This window comes from Otolemur garnettii, unplaced genomic scaffold, assembly GCF_000181295.1.
Source record: "Otolemur garnettii isolate 467f Iridium unplaced genomic scaffold, OtoGar3 scaffold00145, whole genome shotgun sequence".
NCBI lineage: Eukaryota > Metazoa > Chordata > Mammalia > Primates > Galagidae > Otolemur > Otolemur garnettii.
The window spans coordinates 2361521-2376705 of record NW_003852540.1 but is presented as its reverse complement, the minus strand read 5'-3'; the positions used below and the strand labels follow the sequence as shown (position 1 = coordinate 2376705).

The 15185-nt window shown below is 36.5% G+C and overlaps 1 protein-coding gene across 3 annotated transcripts in view; it reads left to right on the top strand.

Moving 5' to 3' along the window:
* Nucleotides 1-4232: 4232 nt before the first annotated feature.
* ASPA (aspartoacylase) overlaps nucleotides 4233-15185 on the top strand; it is a 32387-nt gene continuing 21434 nt past the window's right edge. For all 3 annotated transcript variants that reach the window (XM_023518721.1, XM_012810899.2, XM_023518720.1), the window contains exons 1-4: nucleotides 4233-4644; nucleotides 9229-9424; nucleotides 11075-11168; nucleotides 12520-12627. In XM_023518721.1, coding sequence (XP_023374489.1) covers nucleotides 4409-4644; nucleotides 9229-9424; nucleotides 11075-11168; nucleotides 12520-12627 — 634 coding nt within the window. In that variant the 5' untranslated portion in view covers nucleotides 4233-4408. The remainder of the gene's footprint in view (nucleotides 4645-9228; nucleotides 9425-11074; nucleotides 11169-12519; nucleotides 12628-15185) is intronic.

Genomic DNA, 15185 nt, shown 5'->3' with positions numbered 1-15185 from the left:
AAAAAAAAAAAAAAAAAGAAGCGTTAATAATGTAATTGATCCCGTTAATGCACAAAAAGTTTGCTGAATCAGCCAGCTCACGGTCGCAAACACAGGCCCCACAAAAACCGCCGCCTTCAAGGCCAAGAGGACCCCTCATGGCGGGTGGGAGAAAACCTCCAGCCTAGGTTTATGTTCTTGCTCAAAGGGCTCTCCTAACCCATGCAAGGATTGGGATCAGTTTGGTGACTAGAGTCAACACACATTCTTCCTTTCCTCAGCCCTCCTACCAACACAAGATAACAACTTTAACCTTCAAGTTTCCCTCACCTCAGGCGCGGGAATCAAGACCGTCCAGCCAGCCACCGCTAACCTTCGGGCCTCCACAGATAACGCCGGAAGCCCGGCAGTGCGCAGGCGCAACTCAACCCGCGCAACACACCGCGCAGGCGCAGGGGTGTCGCGCCTTTCCGTCTTGGCGTCGCGGATTGCCTCCCCTCGCTCAGCGGCGTCCCAGTGCACACCCCCGCGCTGTGAGGTGCGCGGTGGCGCACGGATGGTTCCACCTCTTTAGAGTTTTGCCCAGAGAGGGAAGGAGGCTGTCCTGGTCGCCGTAGAGGCAGCGGCAGATGTCCTGCCCAACAGTCCTCTGCCCAGCTTTGTCAGAAAAGTGTCTTCCTGCCTTCCCCGCACCCATGGCCGTTTCTTGGGTTCTAAACTTCAGTTTGTAGGATGCTGGTGGCAACCTGGAGTGCGCTGACTTGTGGGCCACAGGCCTCAAAACCAAGTGACAGGGGTCTTGCGTGTTCTGGCTGAATTTCTGAGTCAGCCAAGACCAAGAGCCCGGAGGCTGGTGGCTAAGCGGAGGCCCGGTGGGGGCGCCGGGAGCCGGGGCGGGAAAAGCGCCCCCCAACCCCCGCAGCCTCCGATGCCAGCAGAATGGCGCGGCGGCCGGAGCTTCCAGCTCCATGAGGGAAGGCGGTGGATTCCTAGCCTTGTGACCTCGGGCAAGTTACTTACCCCCACTAGACATGCGTTTCCTTCCTCAAATTACCGTATTTACATAATCGTCCTAAAAATATCAGAAGAGAAAACAAACAGTCCTGGCACACGGTGAAATGCTCAAAAACTGTTAGCCCTTGTTTAATGGCAGTAGCTGCCATGTATCGGTATTTCCGAGGGGCACAATTTAGTAATTCCAGCTTTGTCTGAGTTTGAAGGCACATGTCGTCGTCACGCCATCATCTGAGTGTAGATGGGCAGAGGTGGAAAGGGCTCAGAGGTGGAGGGAAGGTTGTTAGGAAAGGCCCAGGACTGTGAGGCCTTGAAGATTATGTCCAAAGAAAAATGTTAGGAAATAATATTAGGGATAGATTGAGACCAGATAACAGCAGGCTTTCAATGCCAGAGAAAGGAATAAGGTTGAAAAAAGATTTCAAAAGATGAAATGTCCTAAAAGACTTGGTATTTATTATGATTCCAGAGAGGACTTAGCCAAAACACGAACAGAAGCTTCAGGAAGCAGATTTTGACCTGATATGCACAAAGATACATACATACAGGTGTATAAACACACACCCTAAAAATAGATTTCGCATTAAAAAATAAAAAATTAAAACCCTCTATGAGCAATATCCTGTGTATATCTGTGAGGAATGCAGACACAGGGATCTGAAATCTTTGCCAGCAGTTTATGAACTGTATTTATTCCTATCTTGTTCTGCTTATGATTATTTATTTCCACCTGGAAAGTTGGGCAAGATGGGCAAGTAACAGCAACAGAGCACAGGGAGGGAGAAAATTGTGTTAATTTCTATAACTAAGTACTATGTAGTAAGAGTAGTTTGACTTCATGGCTCCTGGACAGCCTCATTATTTATGAGACACCTTATATACGATATTGAAAAGAAATCCCACCCTATCCCCCAATCATACTATTTGGGAAATAAGCCCACCTTACGTTTGTCTCCAGCAAAATTTCTAGCATAAATCTACTGGACACCCAAGACTGTGGAGTAAAAATTTGCTCTACTTTTGTTTTAAATTACATTATTTTATTAGTCATTTGGGCACCTCCATCCCCACAAAATATTTGTGATGCTGGAGGTTCTCACACTTAATGCTTTTAAGTACTTAAAGATATTAGATATTATACTGATTAGTGAAATGATGCAACCAGAATAAGTTTCTGTTTGTATACAACCAGTTCTCTGAACTCTCAAAAAAAACTAGACTAATAAAAATGTATAGTTTTTGTGGTTCTCAAAAATTGAGTGTGCTTTGGGAAACAGGGAGTTAAAAATCTTTTGGAAGTTAACTTGGTATAAGAGTATGAAAAGCCTCTGTTGCTCTAGTTCTGAGGAAATGCTCTCCTTTTTTTCTAATAAAGCTTTCCACAGGCGACAAACTCTGTACACAATATACAAGGTAAGTATAGGAAAGAATTACTACAATTCATTAACTCTTGAAAAGGTTATTAATTTTGACATGTAATAAGGATACTAATGAATGTGAAATGTGCTTCAAAGTGCTGATCTGTTAAGATTCCATAAAACAAGCCTCAAAATGCAAGTCATTTGTGGTAGCCAAGTAAATAACTGAAGCAGCATTTCTAGAGAGACTAGGGCAAAGGACAGAACAAACTACAAATCAGCAGAAAAGAAACAACATAGTAGAGTGTTAATAATTCACCATAGTTACTGCTCTTAAAACCAAAGTAACTAAACAATACAACTGTCGGCTGTTTACATTTATGTGTGTTTTCATCATCTCTACACTGTCTGAAGTGTTTGGTGTACATTGAAGTAGGTAGAAAATTCAAAGGCTACAGGGGCTTTTATTTTTCTAGATTACACCAGTGATTTCAACATGTAAATTTAGATTTGGTTATTTTGCTTTCTTTATCTCTGCATTATGATTTCTTAAAGGAAGAACACATGAACTGGTTTATTAAATATTATGAAGCGTCCATATCTTATTTTTCCACCATGTATTTTGTTTGTGTGCCTGTTTATTTTCTGAGCACAAGGTAATGACTGTTTATGTAAATTCTGAAAAAGCAAAAATAGAACTTTGAAGAAGACCAAAAATAACAGAGAGGCACCCTATTGTCCTATGAAAAACATTAGACTTGGACTCAGAAATATGGGCCCCAGGCCTAGTTTTCTCCTCAGTTCCTGTAGAACATTAATCGGCTTACTTAATCTTTCTTTCCTTCATCCCTGCAATGGGGATGTCATACCTAACCTACCCCCTTACAAAACAGGATACATGAATAAACCTAGTGGAAGAACCTTGTAAATTAAACTGCTCTGCAATTGTAATGAGTTATTCTTATTGTACCCCTATCAACCAACCTGGCATTCCTAATACATAGTACTTCCAGTACTTGAGTACATTTGATTTTCTGGGTAAATAAGTATGAAGTCAAATCAGATTTGGCTCAAAGTCATTTCACCAAAGGGTCGCAATCATCTTAGTATTCTAGACGATTTCCCCTAATAAGACCCCCTTTTGAGTAGCACATTGCAGTGGAGAATCCCTGCTACCAATAAGTTAGGCCATGTCTAGATAAGCTCACATGACGTGTTTAGTATATATAGTATGTCCCAAGATATGATATCCCCATTAAAGAGACTCAAAAATCACTAACAATTGGTTTTCCTTTAGTGTTCAGGTTAAAAAGAAATGAGGAAGGTTCATAAGAAAGTTGATACTTGATTACCAAAAACTTCATGAAAAAGAAATTAAAGGATGTTTCAAAGTAGCATTTTAAAGCCCACTGATCACTGATTTGGTCTTCCTGTTTCTGAGTGTAAAAAAGCATTCTGAAAAAAGAGTGCTGGTTCAAGAGAAGATCTCTGACGATCTGCCTGTGACTGTTCATAGAGGTGAGATTCAAATGCTGCCCTCAGACTATGAAAAGTGCCTGAACTCATTTCAGAGATGAAATTTTTTAAATGCCAATAGAAATATAAATATTGAATGGACCACTTTTTTATTTTTATTATTTTTTGATCTGAGAAATATATAAACTCTTTTTATTATTACAAATAATCATGACAGCCCCATTGGATGGCATTCTAGCTGAGGGGAAAACAGGACTTTTGTGTTAGTCTGTGATGCTAATTTATTATTGTATTTAGTTCCACTGACCATCTGAGGGAGTTAGAAGTTAAAGTAAACAGCTGTATCTCTAGTTGTAATCCAAATATGGTAAAGGGCAGGGCTAAAGAAGGGAGTGTCCACATAAAAAACAGGGCTCAGAACTTGTAACAGAAAATTAAAATATACTCCATGCAAGGGAACTCTGGACTTTGTACTTTGGTTAAAGTCTCACTCGGCTTCAAATTTCTAAACTTTTCTTAAGAAATCAAGTTTCCTTTGATCTCTTCTGAATTGCAGAAATCACATAAAACTTCTTGGTGAAATGACTTCTTGCCACATTGCTGAAGAACCTATAAAAAAGGTTGCTATCTTTGGAGGAACTCATGGGAATGAGCTAACAGGAGTATTTCTGGTTAAGCATTGGCTACAGAATGGCGCTGAGATTCAGAGAACAGGTCTGGAGATAAAACCACTTATTACAAACCCAAAAGCAGTGAAGAAGTGCACCAGATATATTGACTGTGACCTGAATCGTGTTTTTGACTCTGAAAATCTTGGGTAAGATTATGTTTTTTGTTGTGTGTGTGAGAGAGAGCAAGAGAAGAGAGAAGTAGTAGGAGTGTGAGAGAGAACACATATATGTATTCATCTGATGATTCACATCCATACATGTAGTCACCACAGTACTTTCACTTTTAGTCATTTTGCATTGTGAATTACAGTTCTCTAAAGTGCTCTCTTATACACTTTTTCACATGCTCTTACGTACAGACAATAAATAAAAAAGATTTTTATTTTTAAATCATATCCTTGTAGTCACAGATTTAATAATCCTTTGCATTAAATTAGTGTTAACTTTTATGCTTACATATATATGTATTAACGTCCTAGGAAATTCATTACTATGTTTTCATGCAACTGTGTTTATGGTATTGCATAAAGTTCTAGTTAAGAAAAATGTGATGTTTCAATTAACATATGTTGAAAGAAAGATGAATAAATACCCATTTTAAGGAAACATCAAGCCACTCTGTGATCCAAGGAGTAGATGTACTTAACTTCAGTGATGGATTGTCACAAGTGAAGTGCTGTAGATGAGAGGTAAAGACACTGTACCTGAACTTTCTGAATTTAAATTTCAGCTGATTTATAATACATATGCAATCATAATACTCTAGGTTAGGTTCTTATTAGTTGTTTTTGCATTTGTTTATGTCATATCTGTGACTATAGATATGTATGCCTGTAAGTATTTGCTTTTTACCACTTTTTTCTTTTATTTACCTAAAAATATTAGTAAATACCTGTTTTTCTCAAGATACTCTTCGAGGTATTGTGTGAGTGCAAGGCTGTCTACAAGATGGTTTCTAACCCTCATGGAATTGGTAGACTACTACTAAGTTATAAGACATACACAGGAACAGCTATATGTACTACCTTATATTCTTGTTTTCTGAAAAATGCTAATTTGACTTAGAGAATTCCTCAGGTTTTCTCTCCTCACAGATAAAAGATCGATACACTTTTAGTACAAATATGCCTCACTTGATAGACTAGATGATTTTCAGAGCAATTATACAGTAGTCATACTTTTGTATCAAATCATTTTAGTAAGTTTTAATTTCAGAAATGTCTCTTCATGACTGAGGGTATGTTGACATAATTAATGTTTATCTATTAACCTAAAAAAATCCTACTCTTATATAACAAGTAAGAATTTGTTGAAGAATAACTCTTTTTTGTCAACATATTAACTTCCCACATAACTTTGAACTGGACTAGGGTTGAGTTTTCTTATTATGACCACTTAATAGTGTGCATTTCAGTGATCAGTGAAATTAAATTTACTTTCTACTTCTTATTGTTAACACTATTCAAAGGCTAGGCAATTCTATTTGGGGTGGTTATGAAAAATTATGAAGTAGATAAACTAATTAACTTCTTCCATCCCATCGTCCCTCTCCCAAATTTATTCCTTTTCCTATATTCTTTATCTTAGTGATGGCACTATAACCACAAAATCCCCCATAGAAATAATCTTAGAACCTTCCCAGTTTTTCATCCCCACATCTCATGGGTCACTAAATCCTGCCAGTTATTCATTACAAGTACCATAATCTACCATATATGATATGCTTCTGTGTATGTTTACCCATATTTTTGGCCCAAGCTTTGAAGAAAAAAATCTTTTGTTTTAATATTTTAATTCAAATTTTTATTTGTTTGTATTTAGATACTTGTTTTTTGTACATATTATACAGGGATTTTAGCATTTTTTTTAAGCAGAGTCTCATTCTTATCACCCTGGATAGAGTGCTATGGCATCATAGCTCACAGAAACCTCAATCTCTTGGGCTCAAGAGATAGCCTTGCTTCAGTTTTTCTATTTTTAGTAGAGATGAGTTCTTGCTCTTGCTCAGGCTGGTCTGGAACTCCTGAGCTCAAGCAATCAGCTTGGCTCGGCCTCCCAGAGTGTTAGGATTATGGGCGTGAGCCATCATGCCCAGCTTAGCATTTATTTTTAACATATTATGGTATAAGAAATTTCATACCAGCTCGGTGCCTATGGCTCAAGCGGCTAAGGCGCCAGCCACATACACCTAAGGTGGCGGGTTCGAATCCCCAGCCCAGGCCCGCCAAACAACAATGATGGCTGCAACCAAAAAATGGCCGGGCATTGTGGCGGGCGCCTGTAGTCCCAGCTACTTGGGAGGCTGAGGCAGGAGACTTTCTTGAGCCCAGGAGTTGGAGGTTGCTGTGAGCTGTGATGCCATGGCACTCTACCCAGGGGGATAGCTTGAGGCTCCGTCTAAATAAAAAAAAAAAAAAAGAAATTTCATACCACAAATAACAAAATATAAGAACAGATACAAGATACAAGAAATTTTATGCACCAGTAACTAATTTACACATCATAGAAAGCCAAGAGCTCTTTCTTAATATCAGTATCAAAAGTATCATCAGTCGTCTCCAATTTCTACATTACCCCTTTTTTCATTCTAGTAAATTTCATCATCCTCAGTTCCATCCATAGCATTGCTGATGCCACATTTTTTTTAAACAATTTCACAACCACTTCTTGACATAATTCCATGATTTTAGGATCCAATCACAAGCCTGAGTGATAGATGCTTTCTTGGTTCTGCCTATAGGTGTTAAATCATTACCAGCTGACGGCATCCAGGACATCCACTCTTTCTTCATTAGGGTACTAAAGGGCTTGTTTACTGACATCAAAAAGTCACATTTGGCTGCTTAGCCCACCAAATCACAGCAAGTTGGGTTTTCAAGTTTGTTGAAGTTGCTTTTGCACTTTGTATAGCATGGGTTTTTATTGCAAGTTCTTCACAAGGTCGACACAACCAATTACCATATTCCAGGGTATTATTTTGCATACAGATATTGTCATTGCTTTCTAGAGTTGCACTTTTAACACGTAAGCATAAATAAAATAATTAAAAACACTTACATAGATACAAAATTAGTACCTTAACACACACACCCTTATTTTTCCCTCAAAAATTTGGACCAAAAATGCACATTATATAAAGGAAAATATATTACTTCCCAAATCCTCCCCATTTGCACTACCTTAGTGTATTTCTCTTGTGGATAGTTAGATCTCATAAAAGATCTCTTTGTATCCAACCTTGTTCCAGTCCTTCCTGCCACCCATTCTCCAGATGATAGCTATATGAATCATCAGAACATTCAAGTTTTATCATGTATTTCCCCTGCTGAAAGTTCTTTAAAAATGTATTCAGAAGAGATCTAAGCAACTTAATATAGCTGATAGTGCCCTTCTGGGTCTTTCCTCTCCCAAGTCTTTCAACCTCCTCTCTTGGGATACTTCCAAGGGAGCTGAACTTCAGTGGTGAGAATACAAAGCATTCATTATTTTTCAAAACTTCAAGCCTCATCTCTGAGTAGGCAGTGGGTAGGCAGTGGTCCCATTTACTCAAGTGGGATAGAATGATGTAGAACCAAAGTGGATGGAGAAGATATCATGAGATTATTTCATGGATTAACTTTTTAAGTGCATGTATATGCATTAGGTTTGGTTTGCAGATAATGGAAATTGGAGAATAGCGGTTTAAACAAATAAGGGTTTCTTGTTCACAAATATTAAGTTGGGCAGTAGGCAGGTCAGGGCTGGTACAGTGGCTACATGGTATCATTAATGCTACAGGCTCCTTCTATCTTTTCATTGCGCTATTCTTACCATATGCTTTGTTCTAATGCTTTTTGTTTCCAGGCTACAAAATGGCTGCTCCACTTTCCTGACTGTATTTCGGACAGGAATTACTCAGGTGCAAACTGTAGGTCCCTTGAAAATACCAGCAAAAATATCTAGGGAATAGAAATAGATTATAGGAAAAAGAGGGTGGGTATTTTAATAAGGAAAAGTAAATTTAAACCTTTGTCATATATAGCCAAAAGAAAAAAAAAATACTAATCATTGCAGTAGGTAGAGGCTCATTTGAAAATACAAGAAGAACTATTAGTCCTGTCCCAAAAATATACATGCATGGTATATACATGTGCCTGCAAATTTTTGGAGAGTTTAGAGACTCTTTGTAAACCTTGTCCCTGGACCACTAGTTTTTCCTACACCTCAAGTGAGAATTCCTAATTAGCATTTTTAGATAAGAGTTTTTAAACAGAAAATCAAAATAAAAACTATGTTCTATATCTGTAAAAAAAAAAAAAAAAGAATTCCTAATTAGATCATGTGGGCACCTAAGTTTGTGCACTAGAATTAGCTAGAGTGGGGGAAATGGTGCATTTTATGGTTTAGCCCCATAAAAAATAACCCAGTGCACCATAACTACTAAGAAAATATCCATTAACTTAATGGATAAGTTTTGCTCAATGTTGAAATCAAATGATAGATTCTGTTTGATATGTTCTGTGACCAATCATATAAATGAACTATTATTTTATAGGCATGCCAATGCAACATTAGTCACATGGAATCAAATGAATAAAAGTTATAAAAGTTTCAAATAAGTTTTCATTTCCTACACAGATTTTTCATATTAAAGGTTTGGCAACTGATTCTTTTTACATTGTGTTCTCATTGTATGTTTATGTTATCTTAGCCACAGATGTTGTTAATCTTTTCCTTTCTGCTAAAAACAGCAAAGAAATATCAGAAGATCTGCCATATGAAGTGAGAAGGGCTCAAGAAATAAATCTTTTATTTGGTCCAAAACATAGTGAAGATTCTTATGATATTATTTTTGACCTTCACAACACAACTTCTAACATGGGGTGCACTCTTATCCTTGAAGATTCCAGAAATAACCTTTTGATTCAAATGTTTCATTATATTAAGGTAATGTTAATTTATTAATTTAAAAGTTAGCATATGCCTTATACTTTTAAGTTAATTATAGCTATGAGACAACCAGAAAATGGTCAAGAAGGAGAGCCCAAGAGAAATGGGATCTACTCCACAGCTAGGCATGAGGGGTGGAAGAAAGGGTAGTACCAGAATATAGAGATGCAGTGGTGACAATTCAATGCACTATTTGACAAATTCCTGCAATGTTTTTGTCAGTTCTGCTGATTACTGGCCTCTTTGACCTCTCTTCATCAGTGATGCTTTCTCTCCCCTCAGAAAAATGCTTAATCCATTTGTACACTTCATGGCTTTATCTTCATAAACTTTCACTTTCACTCTTGCCAAGTTTAACAAGAAGTTTAATGTTTGTTCATTGCTCTAATTCAAGCTCCAACATTCTTACAGCAGCATATAAAAATACACAACAACAATTATGAACACCACTCAGCAAGACACCACTACACATTGACATGGACACAACTGTGAGACACTGATACACCAAGGATATGAAACCTTACCACACTGTTTGTACACTCCTGCCAACATAAGTGCACAGTGGCAAGCTCATGAACTTGTCAGACCTTACAGATATTTTTCTTTCCAGAGAAGTAATGTGTTTTGGTGGAAAAATTTGACCCATATAGTCAATAGAACCTGGATTCCCAAATCCTGACTTTCTCATTCACTAAACTTGGAAAATATGCCAAGTCCAAAAACCTTACTTTCCTCATTTTTATAAAATTAGCATAATACTTACCCTACGTGGGCACTAAAAGCCTTAAATGAGATAAAGTATTAAAAGGATTTAGGTTAAAACCTAGCTTATAGTAAAGATTAACATTTTTCTTTTAAGACAGGGTCTTAGTCATGTAGGCTGGAGTGCAGTTGAATGCAGGCTCACTACAGATTCACACTTCTGGGCTCACATGATCTTCCTGCCTTAGCCTCATAAGTAGCTGTGACTATAGGCATATGCCATCATTCCTGGGTTTTGTTTTGTTTTGTAGAAACAGGGTCTCACTATGTTAGTCCAGGCCAGTCAACTATTGTTTTGATTTACTTGAGTTTTTGACAATAACTTGATAGGAATTATTCCTATCCATAGGAGATTATAATATAGTTATTCTTTATTGCTCATCAAAAATTGCTGAATGTTTGGTTGCCAGACATGGAAGCAGAATGGCTGATACTCAGTTATCAAAACAAAGAAGCCTGTCTTAAATTCTTAATCAGATAAGCAGGAAGAGAGGGACTCACTCAACATCTGGAATAGAACAGGACCACAGGAATAGAAACAGAATTTTTAAAAAGAGTACTGCTAAATGTAACCAGTGATGCAAACAAAAATAACCAAATCCATCAAGAAGGACATTTTATTATATGCTTTGAACCTGAATTGTTTAATGTACATTTTACAAAAAATTATGTATAATTTAATTTTACAATTATATTTCTATGTATATGGTTCATTTGTATGTTTTCAAGCTGTAACACTGAGTTATAAAATGTTTCATAAAGCTGTCTTATTAATCTTAGTTGATGAAGTAAAACATATTGAAGGCATTATTGACTCTTTGCAACAAAGAGAACAAAACATATGGTCTTTACATAATAAAAAAGATGTTTAAAAATTTTTTTCAGACTTCTTTGGCTCCATTACCCTGCTACGTTTATCTTATTGAGCATCCTACCTTCAAATATGCAACCACTCGTTCTGTAGCCAAGTATCCTGTTGGTAAGTCACATTTCCCATAGTTGTGACTGAATTAATTATGTCTTGGCTGAAACTCTAAGAAAATTATTTTCAAAGAACTTTTATAACTACCTAGTATATTATTAAGCTTGTAATTATCAAGTAACAAGCAAATTAACCCCAGGCAAGCCCTAACTATACCAAGTTTTGAAAAGATTTCAATATAAAGGAATATTAAGCTCATTATAAATAATATTTTAGGTTCTCCTTCCAACTTCACTATTTTATTTGGAATAGTTTTACATCAAGCACTCACTGAAAAACAGACACTTAAGATCAGAGACATATTCTTTGTGAATCAATATTTTATAATGCACTAAGACTATTGCACCTTCTAATAGGCACCTATAAGGACCACTTTTGCATTCTATTGCCAAGGCAGCTTAAATGTGACAGGTTCATTCTAAGTAAATTTTGAGTGGAAGATACAAGGGTAGAGTGAGGGTGGTACACTTTGTAAGTGGTTTGAGAAATGGAGATGACTTTGTGGAAGACTTGAACAGGAAGAAAGGGTATTTTTTAGGTCTAAGAATATACAGCCATGGGAAAGAGACCTGACAGTATAAACACAGTTTTATTGGGGTGAGAAGAAATGAAATTTTTTCTACAGAAAATTAAAACAATAGCACTATTATGTCATGATAGGTTGTAACATTAAGTGCAAGAATGTTACTCTAGGATCACATAGATGGACGTGTTGACTTAAATCCATGATTGGTCTACTCTATTTCTATGACTCCATGAATGTCCTTCTTCCTATCAAAGTAAAATGTTAGATCTGTGACAGTTTCTCTTTGTATCCACCTATTGTGGGTTTTGTTTGGTTTTCCTTTTCAAAAAGGAAAAACAAACAAACAAAAGCAGGTTTATTGGTCAGGATGCTCACCAGGACACAGCAATGTGAAAGGTTGCCTAGAACCCCACAGAAAACTGTGTACCCTCAGGCCCCTTCAGCCCATCAGCACCCCACCTATTGTTTTGTCAGCGTGAATTTGTCTACCTCTTTTACTATGCTATGATTTTTAAATATTTTGACATTGAATGAAATTGATAGAAAAAAACCTGAAATCTTTCTATTTTTATCATAACTCTGATATTTTTTCTATGTTCTCTTCTAATCTATATTCACTATGCATATATATCTTGAACATGTAAATGTTCTGCTTCTTTTTTTGCCAACATTGTGCTTAGGTATTTTTCATGATGCCACATGATCTATCTTTTTAATAATTTTAATGGTTGGATTCTAGATCTCGATATATTAAAATGCTCATTTTTTTGTAAAACATTCTAATACTTAGATAAATATGATTATATCCCCTTCTGTATCTAGGTATAGAAGTTGGTCCCCAGCCTCACGGGGTTCTGAGAGCTGATATTTTGAATCAAATGAGAAAAATGATTAAACATGCTCTTGATTTTATACATGATTTCAATGAAGGTAAGTACGTAATGAAGGTAATATATACAATATAAAAACTCAACCACTGAACAATTAAATGACGACTGGATCAAATTTACCATGTTCTTGATCTTAGGTGCTTTTTAAAATTTTTATTTATTTAAGATATTCCTTATTCACCAAAATAGGCATATTCAAGAAAAGCAACTGCCAAATCCTCCAAATCAAATCCTGGTCAGACATGGTGGCTCACACTTATAATCCTAGCACTTTGGGAAGCCAGTATGGGAGGATCCCTTGTGGTCAGGAGTTTAAGGCCAGCCTGATCAACATAGCAAGACCCTGTCTCTACAAAAAAAAAAAAAAACTTTTTATTTGATTATTCTCCTCTTTAAAAAACTAAGAAAGGTCAGGAAATACAAATGTCCAATAATCGCATAAAAAGATGTTCAACATCACTATCATTAAAGAATGCAAATTAAAATGAGAAACCATTTCCCCTATTAGGAAAAATATTAAAATCTGATAGTATTCAGTACTGATAAAAATGTAAAAAAAGGGTATACTTTCACTACCTACAAATAAACATATAAATTGTTTAAAAATGCACAAATCATTTTACCCAGCAATTCCACTTTTCAAATACTAGCATGTGCATAATCAGCATATTGTATACAGCATATTGTATACAAGGATTGTTATTACAACATCATTTAAGGGAATTGGGGCGGCGCCTATGGCTCAAAGGAGTAGGGCACCGGCCCCATATGCCAGAGGTGGTGGGTTCAAACCCAGCCCCCAGCCAAAAAGAAAATAAAAAAAAAAAAAACAAGGAATTGATCTGAATGTCATGTCAGTTGATGAACAATTAAATAAAATAACATGGAAGGATCTTCAAAACATGTTACCTGCCACGTGAGTTTTATTTAACTTATACTAGTTTTGAGCCCAGGGCCTTGTGACACATATATGTGGTATAACTCACATATCTCTTGTAAACTGACTGCCATGCTAGAAAAAAAGTGTCTTTCCTGGGGGCCACAGTATTTTATTAGGTTAAGAGACATGTGAGTTATATATGCTTCATGTTGCCCTGGGTTCAAAACTAGCATGAGTTAAATGCAACTGATATGCACTTAATGTTCTTGACCTAATAATGAAACACCATGGCTCCAAGGAAAAAAAATTTTTTTCTAGTATGGCAGTCAGTGGGTTAAAAGAAAGCAAGTTGCAGACCAAAACATATGGTATTCTAATTTGTTTTAGAATAGTAATACTAATCAATTGCCAGAATACATATACATATATATGTTAATGTATCACAGAAAAGCTCTAAAAGAAAACACATCAAACTGATAACATTGATTACTGGGGAGGGGAGGAAAAGAAACAAATTGATTTTGATTTAATCATATTCAACAAGAATAATATATTCAGGTATTATTTTTATCATTAAAAATTAGTTTCACTATAGAGGCAAAGGAACCACTGAGCTAGAGCCAACCTGGCCTATCATTAAAAATTAAATGGGAACTGGTAAGTGGGATGGGTATATGGAACTCTATGTACTGTCTGTTCATTTATTTGCGCTAAAATAAAAAACTGCACTAAAAAAAAAAGTCTATTATAAAAAATAAATTTACTTTAAAATTTTAAAAAAAACTTAAAATCAAAGAGACATTCTACAATGTAAATGATTCTTCCAACAGATTGAGTTAAATTGTCATTGAGGAATGGGTAATTACAGTAACAGAGCTGGGTGCATAGTTCAGTGTCTGTGGGAAGTGGAATTCCTTAGCCTCCAGTTGTACACCCTACTGCAATCACAGGGATTTCTTTTGTGCTTGAGAATCTTTTGGCACCAAAGTCATGAAAACTGAAAATTTGCTTTTTATCACCTTCATCTAAGGACAGATTCCATATTGTCTAATGGAACTGCTGTTGGGAAGATCACATCACATACACAAGAAACCCTTTGAATGAATAGTAAGTGTAGGACAACAATACATTTAAAATGATATAACTGGGTAGAAGGCCATAAACATGAGTGGAAAACATAGTTTTCAGATACTGGTTCATAGATTCCTACCATAGGAGTGGGGAATAGTAGCTTCAGAACACCCCACCCCTTTTCTATGCTTCAACCAGAGAAGTTCCTGTATTTTATTCTTCTTCCACAAAACATTTCATTTAAAAAACAGATTCTACAAGTCACAATTTTTATTTTCTTTACTTCAGAATATAAGGGGGTACACGTTTTCTTTAAATACTTTGGTTTTTGCACAAACTGAATCAAGATTGTAAACCTGCTACAATAGGTGTGAAGTTACCCCCCCCCAGCTTGATCTTCATTGAGATTTACTTTCATATGTACGCTTAAGTGTTGAACAATCAGTTCCAACAATTCACACATTTTAAGCCACTACTGATTTAAACTATTCAGTTTGGTGGGGTTTTAACTAAGCATAAGTACCCAAAAGCTGCTGACAAAGAGTCATAACCGCCTATAGAAAAGTATATATATAGAAAGTCTTGGTTTGGCGCCTGTGGCTCAAGTGGCTAAGGAGCCAGCCACATACACCTAAGGTGGTAGGTTC